General features: G+C 43.3%; 1 protein-coding gene across 4 annotated transcripts in view; it reads right to left on the reverse strand.

Annotated features, from left to right (window-relative positions):
- Positions 1 to 14,370, reverse strand: part of flna (filamin A, alpha (actin binding protein 280)) — a 54,801-nt gene that overhangs the window by 35,579 nt on the left and 4,852 nt on the right. For all 4 annotated transcript variants that reach the window (XM_080733999.1, XM_080733997.1, XM_080733998.1 and 1 more), the window contains exon 2: positions 10,858 to 11,341. In XM_080733999.1, coding sequence (XP_080590125.1) covers positions 10,858 to 11,227 — 370 coding nt within the window. In that variant the 5' untranslated portion in view covers positions 11,228 to 11,341. The remainder of the gene's footprint in view (positions 1 to 10,857; positions 11,342 to 14,370) is intronic.

Raw genomic sequence — 14,370 nt, forward strand, 5'->3', positions numbered from 1 at the left:
AGTTTTGGACATACAAGGTTTTCACCCGACAACGACGATATGATATACAAGGAATAAATACTCAGAATGAAAGAATTGCAGCAGTTTCAAGACTGTGTGTGTGTGCGTGCGTGTGCGTACATGTGTGCGTGTGTGTGTCTATAGTGGAATCTAGTCATGTTAGCACTTGCTGCAGGAATGCCACTCAGCAGTAGCACATACAAGCAGGGCGTGGCACAAAGCAGGCTGTAGGCCAGCAGAACACCAAAGCCCTAACAGAACCAAACACATTACCTGTACTTTGCCACAGCAGACTAGGGCAGTGAGTCACAAGGCGGGACAGACTCAACGACGTACAAGTGGTCAGGGGCAAGAGCCGCTAACACGATTCTTTAAAAACAGAAGGAAACTGAAATATTCTCACACTGTAGCACTGGGCGGATTGCTGTCAAGAAGGGCTGTTCAACAAATATTTCATATTCAAAAGCTATAGTTGAATATTTACTTGCAAGACCACAGCACTGAATGCACACAGGAATCACACAGTGTCTCTTTTAATTGATTCAAAATGATAACTTATTGGTCTTTGCTCGAAGCAATGCAATTCTGTTATCAAACTTCAATTAGGCTACAACTTATACAACACAGATCATGCATTGGTTGGCAGCGACGACGTTCATAAACTTGCTGTGTGCAATACATGCGCTCAACCTTTGTTGATCATGCATGATGTGATGAAAGCATGCGGCTTCACATTGTTGTCAGGACATTAGTCTTCATTAGATTTGGAATCGTTTCTCAGTATATTTACTGTATGGAGGAAAGAATTGCATTCGAATGGCAATTTCAACATTAATTTTTTCAAATTATATTCAACTCCCGAATTTCGTTCTGACAGCACTTTTGCACACTGGTGTCTCGCACATGATGCAAGTCATGTATAATCCATTGCACATACAAGTTAGAAAGATATAATAATAATAATATTGGGAATGCAAAAGAGAAAACTCCCAACTTGTGTATAGGGATGGGACGATACAAGATATTATCATTTATCGTGATAAAAAAACACTCATGATAATCGTATCGTGGAGATTTATCGTGATATCGTCCTCCGTCATGCACAGGGATCAATTCACCTTTTATTTGCTGAGCTGCATATCTGGTACCAACCTCTATAATTGGTAAAAGGTACTTATAATATACGTACTTGATAAAGTCTTTTTTTCACTCTATCAAATGTCTTTTCCAAAAAATAGCCGACCTACAAGCTCACAACGCATCGCAACGTGTTCCGCCCCAGGATGATGGATTTTGATTATCGCGATAATATCGTAAATCACGATTTCTTTTGTCACAATAATCGTGATATGAAATTTTCATTTCGTCCCATCCCTACTCCAACTTGTGTAGTGTGTGTGTGTACGTGTTGTCATTTGATTCATGTCTCACACACAATGAAAGCCACTAAACATTCGTGGAATCTGCCAGCATTCCCAGCAGACCACAGCACTCCAAGTCCAATGGAGCCCATATACGGACACGGCCTGTTGCATTCCCCCACTCCTGAATCATACCCCCCAGCCCATGACTGTGAGTGTGTGTGCGAGTGTATGGTGTATGAGTCGTGTGTGTGTCTGTGTGTGTGTGTGTGTGTGTGTGTGTGTGTGTGTGTGTGTGTGTGTGTGTGTGTGTGTGTGTGTCTCTGCCAGTAAGAGAGAGGGAGGAGGGGAGAATAATACAGAAGCAGAGATCAAAAGAGCACGGAGGCTACCGTATTAACCTGTACTGTGTGTGTGTGTGTGTGTGTGTGTGTGTGTGTGTGTGTGTGTGTGTGTGTGTGTGTGTGTGCATGGCGAGTGTCTGTCTGTCCCCATGGATTTGTTTTCCCCCCAAATCTCCCATGACTCATTTGTTTGGCTCGCTGCAGCGACACCCCCCCCCCCCCCCTTCCCTCCCACCCACCCACCCACCATGACATCTCCATGACATCATTGTGACCCCTGACCTATTCCAGTCTGACCCAAGGCTCGGAGAAAGAACAACATCGCCAGGAGGGGATGACAGTGACGAAGGAAAGTGAAGAGGAGAGGAAAAAGTTAACTGCTTAAACGGATAGTTCGCATTTAAAAAAAAAAAAACTTTTGGTCATTTTATCTTCTAATCAGGCTTTGGTGACCACCCTGGACAGATTTTAATTTGCTTGATTCAGTATTCAGATATTTGATATTCATTTTATCAGACACGCCCCCTTCCTATACAAACCCAATGTAACTTCAAACTCTATTTTAAATTAACCATGATAGATTCGTTGAAAATACCCGTTCTTTTTTCTGGCGACTCATACTATTCTCCTAATAGAATACGTGACCAGGCCGTGTTTTTTTATAACCTTTATCATTTACTTGTAATCTTTTTGGGAAAAAAAAGAAATACAATTACAAAATTATTAAAAACTAAATGAAAAACACAGCAAGCTTACGAGATAAAAGAATGGGTGTTTTCAATGAATCCATCATGGTTAAAATGGAGTTACAATGGGTTTGTATAGGAAGGTGGCATGTCTGATAAAATGAATATCAAATATCTAAAAACTGGGGTGTTCCCAAAAGCTTGAGTAGACGATAAAATGAGTCATGAACAAAGTTTTTTTTTTAAAGATTTGTTTTTTGGGCTTTATGCCTTTATTGATAGGACAGTAGACTGACAGGAAATGGGGGGAGGGATTGGGGAGTTACGCGCGGCAAAGGCCGTCCGGATCGGGAATTGAACCGGTGCCGCCACTAGGCATCCATGCCTATGTGGCAATGCCTAAGTGGTATGCGCCTGGACCAGTAGGCCAGTGGGCGCCCCTACCAAAGTTTTTTTTAAAGTGAAATATCTAAGCCCTGTTTAATACTTCTGTCGTACGATGGAGTCATGCAGCACAAAAATAGAGATGTCAGGGCGTCAGACGTATGTGTTTTAGATATATATTCAGCAGTCAGATTTTATTTATATAGTATGGCGCTTTGTGATGTAAAGGACCAAAACGAGTGCATTCTGGCGTTCACATACAGGCATCCGGGCACCAGAATGCCTGGATGTGACCGGACATTTTGACCATTCAATTCTTTCTCCCATCACTTTACCTCTGCTACAAAAAAAAATTGGCTATTCTGAGAAAAGCCTATATCAAAGTTGACCAGACGTTTCCCAATATACGACACAACAAGTGGCATTTGCCTATGTACGGTATCATATCGTCACTGTCCAGCAGAAACATTGTATCTTCCAAGTTTCAAATTTGCATGTTTTTTTGTAAATTAAAGCCCTGCCTCATCATATACAGTATAGTAAGACTGTTGCACAAAACGGTTTTGGACATACAAGGTTTCCACCTGACAACAACGCTATTGTGTGTGGCAATTGAGTTGGCGGAAACAACACCATATTTTGTGCCTGAAAGTGTCAAACTTTGCCAGATTTAAGCAAAGCAAAAGATATCCAATTATATGTGTACCACTACCAGGTCAACCAGGACAAAGGCGCGCACACACATTTCTCCCTGGAAAAGGGGGAGGTTATGTAGTGGCCACCCTAAAACCCAGTCTTACAGAACATTGTGAGGAAATGTCATACATTCCATACCCTCCTTATCACTGACACGCACAATATGCGCGTGTGTGTGCGTGTGTGTCCAGTAATATAGCACAGTACGCCTGCTAAGTACTCAGATCATAGTATTCCCTGGATGACAGTAAAATAAATACCATTCATTGTCCTTTGTTCATGTAATCGAGACACCCCAAAAAGGTGAATTAAAAACTTATGTCAGCATAAAACCCAAAGAGCCCTTTTAAAGGATGTGACAAATCACCCAGCTTATACATCTTACTGTAACATGCAGCATTACAATTACAAAATGAATGCAACTTGAAGCCTCCATATCCCCTAAGCTGGGAGTCTCCTTCCCTCCCCGTTACCCTCTCCAACAAGCAACATGCTACTACACTTCCTCTCCTTCCTCTCTACTCCTTCCAGTCATCCCTCCCTCCTCTCTCTCTCTACTTCTCTCCCTCCGCTGGAAAAGTTCCTCCTGGTTTTTTAGCCTTAAAAGGGCAGAAGCAAACTGGATCCTGGCAGCCCACCCATTCCCCGGGCTCTGGTTACAGACAGAGAAAGGAGGGAGGCTAGGGGAAGGGTGGGAGGGATTTGCGGAGAGGAGGGGAAAGAAAGAGGAGAAAAGGCAGCGAGAAGTGCTGTGTGGGACATTTTTAAAGCCCACACTGACAGCAGGCTACGATAGGCCGAGATGTCGCGAAGCGAGGACAGGGGATAGGCTGAGACCTTAAATGTGAGGAGAAGGGGATTGGCTCAGGCAGGAGGGGAAAAAAGGAAAGAAGGTTAGATGCAAAGGGGGAGCGGGGAAAGGCCAAGGAATCACTGTGGGAGAGGGGACGAAGGAGTTGAGGAGGTGAAAGGAGGACATGGGTGCAAAAGTGATGAACGAGGTGCAACACCACGTGGATTTCATCAAGGCTGTGTTCCTGAAAGCTTCAGAGAACTCAGATCACCCTAAAGGCAGAGTTTTTAGTTTTGCCTGTAAAAGATTATTTCAGAAAGTAAAGATGATATCCACACGTATTTACAGAAGAAAGGTTTTGTTCATGAGCAAAATCTTTTGTTCTTGAGCAAAATCTTCAACGTAATGAACCAATGCCTAACAATTGTCAACATCATCATCTCTGGAACATTTCAGGAAAAATGGCCTTGGTTGGGCATCATGCCATGCATGGAAAATAACAGATCTACAAGCTTGACATGTTGCGAGCTTGTAGATCTACTAAACTATTTTCAGTGTGTGCAATACCGGTATGAATGAAGTATAAACCAGGACTTTCAGGGATAATGTTGCGAGTGCAGACGAAAAGCCTAATTTCAATGTTTTTGATTCTGCAATGTCAAACTATTATCATTAAGATAATAGCAATCTTGTGGATGGTGCTTCAAGTTCACAAAAACAATCCTTCATGCCCACTCCACTTCCTTTGTTGAATTTGAACGCAAGCCACTGGGTATAAGGGCACCTTTCCAATGCTGTGAAGTCATAATAATGACCCCAACCACCACCATTGTGCTGAACGGGAATGTCCACTCTGCTAATCCTCAGTGTCCACTTGACCAATCCCCTTTGCCCGTCCAGACAGGAAGTTATGCTAATGATAATGAGCTGGCAGGAAGTGATCCATTTCAACCCAACAGTGTGGTTAAACTCAGTCTAAAGGCCCATTCCCACTGGGCCAGATAACAGATATCTGGAGATATTTCTCCAGATATTTTTCCATGCAAAGTGGATGGTAGATACAGATAAAAAAATATTTGCCACAGATAAAAGTATCTGTGGCAAATATCTGTGGTAGACTTTTGTTTTATCTGTATCTACCATCCACTTTGCATGGAAAAATATCTGGAGAAATATCTCCAGATATCTGTTATCTGGCCCAGTGGGAATGGGCCTTAACTCTTTAGCCAACATTCCAATATGACCCCCCTCCCTCCTCCCTTTTATCTAGTTTCTGAAAACATATGATTACATTTAATGCTATGTGACATCCCTGAACTTGGCAGACTTTCTATAAGGCTACAATTTCTTCCCCAGGAGGCAATTTGCTTTAGTCATTATCAGATTACAGCTGCAGTTACAGTGAAGAGAGCGAATCACAGGACAATGGTTCGAGCAACACTAATGTGCAACAGAGCTCAAAGAGTCATCTTGACATTGTTTATGCACACAGGAACACATTTGAATAAAATTGCCTATGGCTGGGATTGTTATGCATCTTCACTGGCCCAAAACATCTGCTCTAGGGGTGTGTAGCGTACTAGTGTTGTTCCGACGTGTCATGTTGAGCGTGCATAGGATATACCACACAGACGGTGCTTAACGTTAACCGCACGTCGGACTAATGGGACCATCAAAATAACCTGCGGCTTTAGCACAAAATCAAATAATTATTTATTTCACTTCTCTAAATAAATTTAATTACAGTCATTTTGTGGCTTTTTATGCCTTTATTTGATATGGTTGGTGGAAAGAGACAGGGGAGGTGGGAGAGAGGGGAGATAACATGCAGCAAACAGAGCCTTAGGTCAGATTTGAGCCATGAAGGCATTTAGCCATATTCATGTGGTATATAGCCTATGCACGCTCACCAGGTGACCCAATAATGTATTTTTATGTAAAAGTCCACATAAAGTAAAGTGACAAGTCAAAGTCACCAGTATTAATGTAACTCTGGGAGTGTACAAATGTAACCAATATGGAGTAACAAGTGGATATATTAACACTGAAATGTGTACTGTGTATGGGGCAACAACCCTGAAGCACAATTGAACATACCTACAGTACCATACAAGGCATCCCATCTTCCCAAATCTGACTAACCTAATATGCTTTAGTCACTGCAACTACGCAGTCATGGTGAATCAGTGTGAAATGGGTTGTTGACTATGAGGTCACCCTGAGGGTTGACATTCTATACCCTCACCATCATCTGCTTTGTAGCCATTCATTTATCACAGTCTCAAGTTGAAATTAAACATTTCCCTTTCTGGTATATTTCATTCTGATACGAGTAATGAACTTGCCATGGTGCTTGTCACAACTTGAACAATGTCATTCCCCTTGACAATGTGACTTGTAATTAACCACAGAGTAACCTTTTTTTTTTAAGTTTGATAAACGGTACGCCCAAAACAGCAAAGCCAGGCAAAAAGTGTTTAAAGCCGAGAACCGAATCCAGGTTTAACGGTTACACTCCAAAGACTAGATCAACACTCCACGCAGGGGGACATCTCATTGTCTTTATAGAAGCATCCAGTCTAGCTTCATCCATTCTATGCAACAACATATTATTATGTAACACAAGTGAAAACTGTCCAATAGTTGCCCAACAGGCCCTTGTCTCAACCTGTGAGTGCTGTTAGTGCGGTGACTGAGTGTTCTCAGGTTGGTGCAGGGGAGGAGTCAGGAGCAGAGTTGCATCACAGCTGAGCACAAATTCTGCCTCACTGGATGGGAAGAGTGTTATTAGGTCTGTAGTCTGTATCCTCTGAGCTGTACAAGCTGGGTGAGAGACAGTGAGACAGATAAGGGCTTAACCCCATCCGACACAGGGCTAGGTTCCACTGACACTATCAGGGTGTACATGTACTGTACATGGACCTGACAAGATGCTGATGAGATTAGCATCCCCAAGCAGGCACCTTTTAATGAGTTGATTTAAAGAAAATAAACTGAATTCTGCTCAACACCAGTAGGTGTAGAAGCTTCATTGAACTCGGGCACATCATGTGTGCTGTGTGCACACACATACAGTACACACGCAAAGGTCTCAGGTGATGCCAAGCGAATTGATTGAACCTGTTCAAACAAGGGGGTGATGAGCACAGTGGAAAAGTGCGCACTCTCCTTGCACTTGCCAACGCATGTAGATAAACACACACTGTTACTGACACACACCCCACCACCTTTCTAGGGGAGTGAACTGATCATTGTAGAAATGTCCCAACAGAGACTTTATAGACCATATCAATCAACAAACCAGCCAACCACCCCTAGCGTATGTCATAGGTAACTCACCACTCATTATCAGACAGCAATCAAACACAATTACCAGGTATACACATTCTTGTACATAGAGTACGAGTAAAGCCCAATTCATTTATACTAAAAACATGACCCATCTTTCGTTGAAAATCCATTCTCTTTGAAGACACTGTCTGTCATACAAGTATAAATTAGGCCTAAGGATGATACATGGGCATGAGTATGTGTGAATGTATGCACACTTGCACAGTGCACATACAAATGTCACATATGTGTACACTACATGGTAAAGGACCACAGTTCTGTCTCATTTTAGCATCTTCTCTAGGGTATGTCAACATCTCATCTCATCTCCACCACACCCAGCTAGGTGGCAGCCTTGTCGCTCATGCAACAGGCTCTCGATTCAATTGCAATACATGTGGGTTCTCATCTGAAATGGTCTGTAATCATGTGCCTAGTACTGCCTTAGTGGTAGATCATGCAAGGCTTTTCATCTGAACGGCAAGGTGAGATTACCTGTTGGGGCCGGATCTTAGTATATGAGAGGAGGGGTGTGTCCTCCTGGCACTAAAACTGAGTCATAATAAAGCTGAGTCAGTAGAGTACTAATTCACTGCTGAGCACATGTTGTAGCCTGCCAGTAATGATCTACAGATCATGAAGAGATCCAGAGGTTTTGCAGTTTAAGAGCAATGGCACTTTCAAAAAAACATTAATTCCTGAAAAAAGTAACCGAATAGCAGGACCAATCTGGGCCAACCACCACTTTTAAAAGAGCACAAAAATCTAACCAGAGGAAATTAGTTTTGTCGTTTTAGTTAGATTAGTTTCATATCAGATCCACAGGTCAGTCGCATATGGTTATGATGTCAGTCATCTCCATATTTGGGAAAAGTTGAATTTTTAATTAATTCACAAATAAATGTATGTATAAATTAAACTATGCAACGTATCTCTTAGCAAAATGCAAGGAATCGATTCCCGATGAAGCCGGTCGATTTTACATATGCCACCAAAACTGTGGGAGGAGTAGCGAAGCGAAATAAAGTTTATCTAGGAAGGGAAAGATAGATGGAAGGATGGATGGATGGAAGGAATAGTCAGACAAGTACTATAGTCTGGGCCTGGGGCAACCAGACTAAAAATGCAGACACAAAAGTGCAACATCCCCAAGGGCAAAAGACATTGAAAGATATCAACTACAAAAGAGACCCTTCCATAGTTAAATTAACACTGTGTGGACATGGCAGAAAGACTCTGATTCTGATGGTAAAACACTGAAAACCTAGATGGATGGACCAGGAACTACAAATAAGAGGGAGAGACCTCATGTATCATGCAAGAGTCCTGATGGCAGTTTGGCAATTTGTGGCAAGGGTTGCCGTCTGGGTGTGTCCATTTTCCGTGGAGGAGAAAGGAGGAAGTTAAAGGAGGAGTGTGGACTCCTCTCTCTCATCTCCAGATTAAAGTGACTCAAGCGGAGCAGCTAAGATGAGAGTGACTCAGCTGAGAGGGCGGTCAGGCCCACAGACAGCGCTGATTGGATGGCTCATCATCACTGTCCAGCACAGCAGTTTGATTGTTTAATTAATACATTTGGGAAATAAGGGGCACTATTCCATTAGAAATGAATGAAAGAAAATAAAAAAGAGAAATTATAACATCTCTGAAATATAGGGATGCTACAGACTGCTAGATAGAATGCTAAAGACTAAAACTGAATGAGAGGGCACTTCCAGTACGAAACTACGAATTGAGAAATCTACGAATTGAGAAATCCACTACTCCATTTAGTTCCTCTTTAAACTGTAGATGTGCACATATTTTGTGTTTATTTGTTCAATTTAACGAGACAGCAGCCTACCAATAAGTGGGTGTGATTTCTATGTCACCCATATGTGGATGGAACACACCCTGTTACATACACACAGTCAGGGGACTAAGTGTTGTGACATTAAGACAGGGCATAACTATAATAACACCACAATCTTCTCTGGTGATCTGCAGCCCCACCTCCTCCTTTCAATATGGCTGAATATAAGGGTCTCTATAGTTTATGGACTATTTGCCCTCACCATTTAAGTGATAAGAGGACTTGCCAACATGCCAAGTATAAAGAATGAAGAGGTCACTGGGGAGACATGGCCCAGACCCCCGTCTGATTCATAGATCTATGGCCAGTGACTCAGACTGCTAGACATTTTATTCACTCATGTCTGTGCCATGGTCTCTCTGAAAACTGAGAGGTTAGGACAGGATAGGATATCTATTCAATTAACCATATGTCAGACCGGTTACATGAATCAGATGAGCATGAAAGATATTTTATGTCAGTTGATCAACAGCAAAAAAAATATCACCCTACAGTTGTGTGTAGGCATGCTCTGCTGCATGTAAGCAAAAACCATTAAATCCTACTGGTGTTATGTCACCCAGTGTGTGCCAACTTATGTCTATACTCTATGGCGCCTTGGAGACCCAGTTCCTGCCCACCACTGCAGAACATGATAGACAATAGGCCAGTGTGTTGTCTCTCCTCTCCACCTAATCATCTCTCTTCGCCTACAAGGCCTTAACTACATCCAGGCCCACAAAGTTCGGTCCGGCCCAGTCGACAGACAGCGAGCTGAGGGGAGCAAACGGCGAAGCCTGGGGCTCCATTACAGAACCCCAAAGCAGCACTCGGGATAGCCAGACAAAGCGCTGCGAGCAAAAGCAACCAGAAAACGCCTAGTTTCTCACAAAAAACACGCTCACGTTAACACCGTGCTGTCAGATTCCAATTACATTTTGTTCAGAGGAAAAGGTTGGACGCTGGACTAGTGTGTGATTTCACAACTATTTACATGACGACAGATTCGTATTTCCTCTTGGAATCACGGCGCAAACTTTTGCAAAACTATTCCGCTATTCCCCGAGTTGCTGTCAGCGACTCAGCAACGCACATGTCATTACTTACTTATAAAACATAGCCTGTCAATATAATTGACAATGTGGCCGATTTTGGAAACGTGAAGTTGACTGATTAGTTCTGCTATAACCAGAAGGAATAAAGGATGGGTACATTAGAAACGTTAGGAAAGTAGGCTACAGCTCCACCTGTGCAGAACGTGGAGAAAAGCATGTAAGTAGGTGTGTTAACTTGATTGGAATGATGCCCATATCCTACACGTTTTCATAAGCCAATAAGTTGTAGAGCCTACATGTCGGGATTTCAAACTATTTTATACAGTCTATGGATCAAACGCAACATATATGACATGTCCTTTGAAAACATCACCCACCTATAGACACCAGCTTGATGTTCTCTTTGTCAAGGAACTCCAAAGCCACCGAGACATTCTCAAGCTGCATCTGACGGAAGGTGGGCCTCTGGTTGTACTTTCTGAACATCTTCTTCTGGGACAGGACCTCCAGGAGCCCGATGAGCCGCAGTCCGTCTCCCAGGTCCGTCTGGAGGTTGGCGATCCGCTTGTTGACGCATTTCAAGTGCTCGTTGGACCAGCGCGTGAAGGTGTTCTGCTGGATCTTCTTCCATGGGGCGTCCTCGGCCAGGTCTTTCTCCGTGGCGGGCATGTCTGCGTCCTTGTCCGGGGAGAGAGCGTTGGGAGCGGGCGCGGTGCTCTGGTGGGGACGGGGGTGGGAACCACTCATTTTTATGGTCTCGGGTGCCTCTCCGGTTCGCTAGCTGGATTGGAGGGTGGAGTCTATTCAACTTGCAGGGCCGCTCCCTCTGTGTAGCTGCTCTCTTGGCTGTAGTTTTACTGTCTGGGGGAGAGAAGAGTGAAAGAGAAGCATGAATATGGGGAGAAGGAATATAGCCCGGAGCTAGTGATTTCGCAAAGAAAGTAGGCGTTTATGAACGCTGTTTGAATAGAAAAGGCTCGAGAAACTGAAGAAGCTCATGAAATGTTGAGATTAATTTGTCCCTCTGCCTCCATAAACTTCAACGACGGTGTCGGTCTGTCGGTGATGAGAGTGTAGCCTACATCCACATTCCACACCACCAAAGTCTCTGGTCATCTAAGATCAGTCCATATCACTGGATCATAAGCATTAGTGGGTCAAATAGACTCTATCTTATGTCCTAGTTCGCTGAAATGTGTGTTTAGCTTTTTTCCCCATGTTTGCTTAAAAGATAAGGCTGTCAGGAGAGTAGACAACATGAAGGCAAGCAAGGTCGGACTTTTAATAAAGTAACAAAGGAGTGAAAAGACATGTTCAACAATCTCTCACTTTCTTTCACTTGGTCCCTCTTCCATTCTCTCACACTCTCACTCCAGTCCACACTCTCACCTCTCCCTCTAAGTACCTGAAGACATTGATGAAACTGCATTCTCACATTCTAACCACCAACATTGGCCCCAGGGTTCAGTAATAGGTATTTATTACCCCCCTCCCTCCCATGTGTGTGTATTAGTTTATGCATGCTCTGCAGTTAAATCTATCAACATGAATACAACGGGACACATGCTACAGGTTGTTTTATAAAGTTTACTTATGTAGGGAAATGCTTTTAAAAGTATGACCACCATATACCGCAGGCACTATATAATAGATTATACCAAGACCTTTATTGTCCTCATTTGTTTCTCTCCTTCATTTATGACATACTTAACAGAGGCTACCATTCCATGATGCCGCTAATGGAAGGAAAAGGCGACTAGTTTACTGGGGGCCACAAGTTGGACGGAGTCCTTAAAGAGGTGAGGTCATTGATCATATTCACACTGGCAATTATGCTCTTGTACCCCCATCCCCTACCCCCGAGTATGAAGTAAGAACAAAATGACCACTGTGTGAATATGGGCTCTACTCTATAGTCTCTTCTAGTCTTGAAGCCTTATGTCCCACTTGAGATGAAGAGGATTAAGAGTCTATAGTCTCTATAGTATCTGCTGTATACTATATAAGGCCGGGTGGAGAAACCACTGTCAGAAGCCCCAGAGTTCTTAGCTGCACTTGTAATTATCCACGGGAGGCTCATGTCCGGATCTTGTGGGGGACAGAGGCCATGGACCTCAGGCCACAATAAAATAAATATTAGCATTTGAGAAATAGACAAACAGTGGAGCATGAAATGAGCTGGGACATATGCAGACAGAGGGTATTATTGCCTGCGGTTCTCATGATCTATTGGTCACGAGCACAGATGCCCGCACCCGCAGCATGTATCCACAATGCTTGTGCGACTGTGCGTATGTGTGTGCATTTATATCTTACAGTGCATGTGTATGTTGCTGAGTCTGACTGCGTTTGAGCATGGATGGTGATGTGTGACATCATGCTGTGAGAAGTCTTATCTCCAAACAGGACATAACGCTGGTCCGCCTGACAAATGTGAGTTTGTCTAGACATCAGGCCCCTCCTTTCTGTGTCTCGGCTATATACAGTATTGCCCAACCAAGCAAAGCTAGCTTGAGTTCATACATCAACTATGCACCCCTATAACAAACTTTTGGCAGAGCATTATGTCTTTAATGGCTACAGCTCCCTCTCATATCGCCAGCCTCACGTCACCAGTGGGCAGCAACATTTCACAAGGGACAATGTTGGGTCAGGTAAACATATGGATTGGATTTCCTTATCTTTTCCTTAAAAGTCTGCAGTTGAGAGGGGCACATCAAAGATGCTGTCCATACCGGCTCATTTAAACCAATTTAATTGAGCAGAAAGTATTTATAGATACCATGTGTAAGTGTTGTGCATTCTCAGAGTTAAATTAAAACTGTGGATTTTACAGAATGGCGAGTATAAGGGAAGGAACATGGCAGACTGGACAATATTTGCACACTCAGGGTTAAAAGTGACACTCATAATGTTACTGTGAAGATGGTAGATTGAGCACCTTCACCCTCAAAAGTCAGCAGGACACATGCAGGGTGATTTCTTTTGACGTCAACAGTTCTGATTTGTAGGAGACCCCCCTGTCTCACTGTGAGTTTAGCTGTGGCAGAATAACAGTGATCTGTGCTGTTCTCAAACGTGGACGCCCATTTGAAAATATTTTATGCCAAGGACACCCATACAAGATTTGTATTGACCAAATATTCAAATTTGGTCACAAGATCTTTTTTGAAAATCGCAGATCTACAAGCTCACAACATGCCGCACTGATTTATTTGACCTCAACAGCTCTGATCTGTCTAGGTAGGAGACCCCTCTCTCTCTGTCTCACTGGGAGTTTAGCTATAGCAGAAGAACAACAGTGGCAGTAAAGACAGAGAGAGAGATGCCATGTTTTAGCTTTGACTAAATAAGGAGTTCGGTGCCAGGAGCCACAGTGTGGCCAGCAGCCATCTAAGAATGTTTTCCCTGTGTGTGTGTGTGTGTGTGTGTGTGTGTGTGTGTGTGTGTGTGTGTGTGTGTGTGTGTGTGTGTGTGTGTGTGTGTGTGTGTGTGTGTCGTGTGTCTGTGTGGTTGGTGAATTGAGGGAGAATCTGAGGAATGCCCTCCCTCCCCATAGCAACCCTGTAACCCCCAGCCTTAATGACCCCCCAATAAAAGAGACCCATTAATCTAATACACACACGTGCGCGCGCTTGTGCGCCAGCATGATTTTGCGTTCACCAGGCCATTTAAAAACAACGGAACAATGGACTTAAGCATTTTATTTTTTTCACAATTTTACAGTGTTCCCTAGATGCACAATCTACCATGACTCCGTCATCATTTCTACCATTTCATTGCTTGCTAACTTGCCTCACAACACTCTCTAGGGTGGCTGCAGTAATTTGGTGGAGTCTGAAGGCAAGACAGATAAACAGTGGAAAGAAACAGGAGCATGGACACCATAA

The sequence above is a fragment of the Nannobrachium achirus genome (genome assembly GCF_963921795.1).
Source record: "Nannobrachium achirus genome assembly, chromosome: 9".
NCBI lineage: Eukaryota > Metazoa > Chordata > Actinopteri > Myctophiformes > Myctophidae > Nannobrachium > Nannobrachium achirus.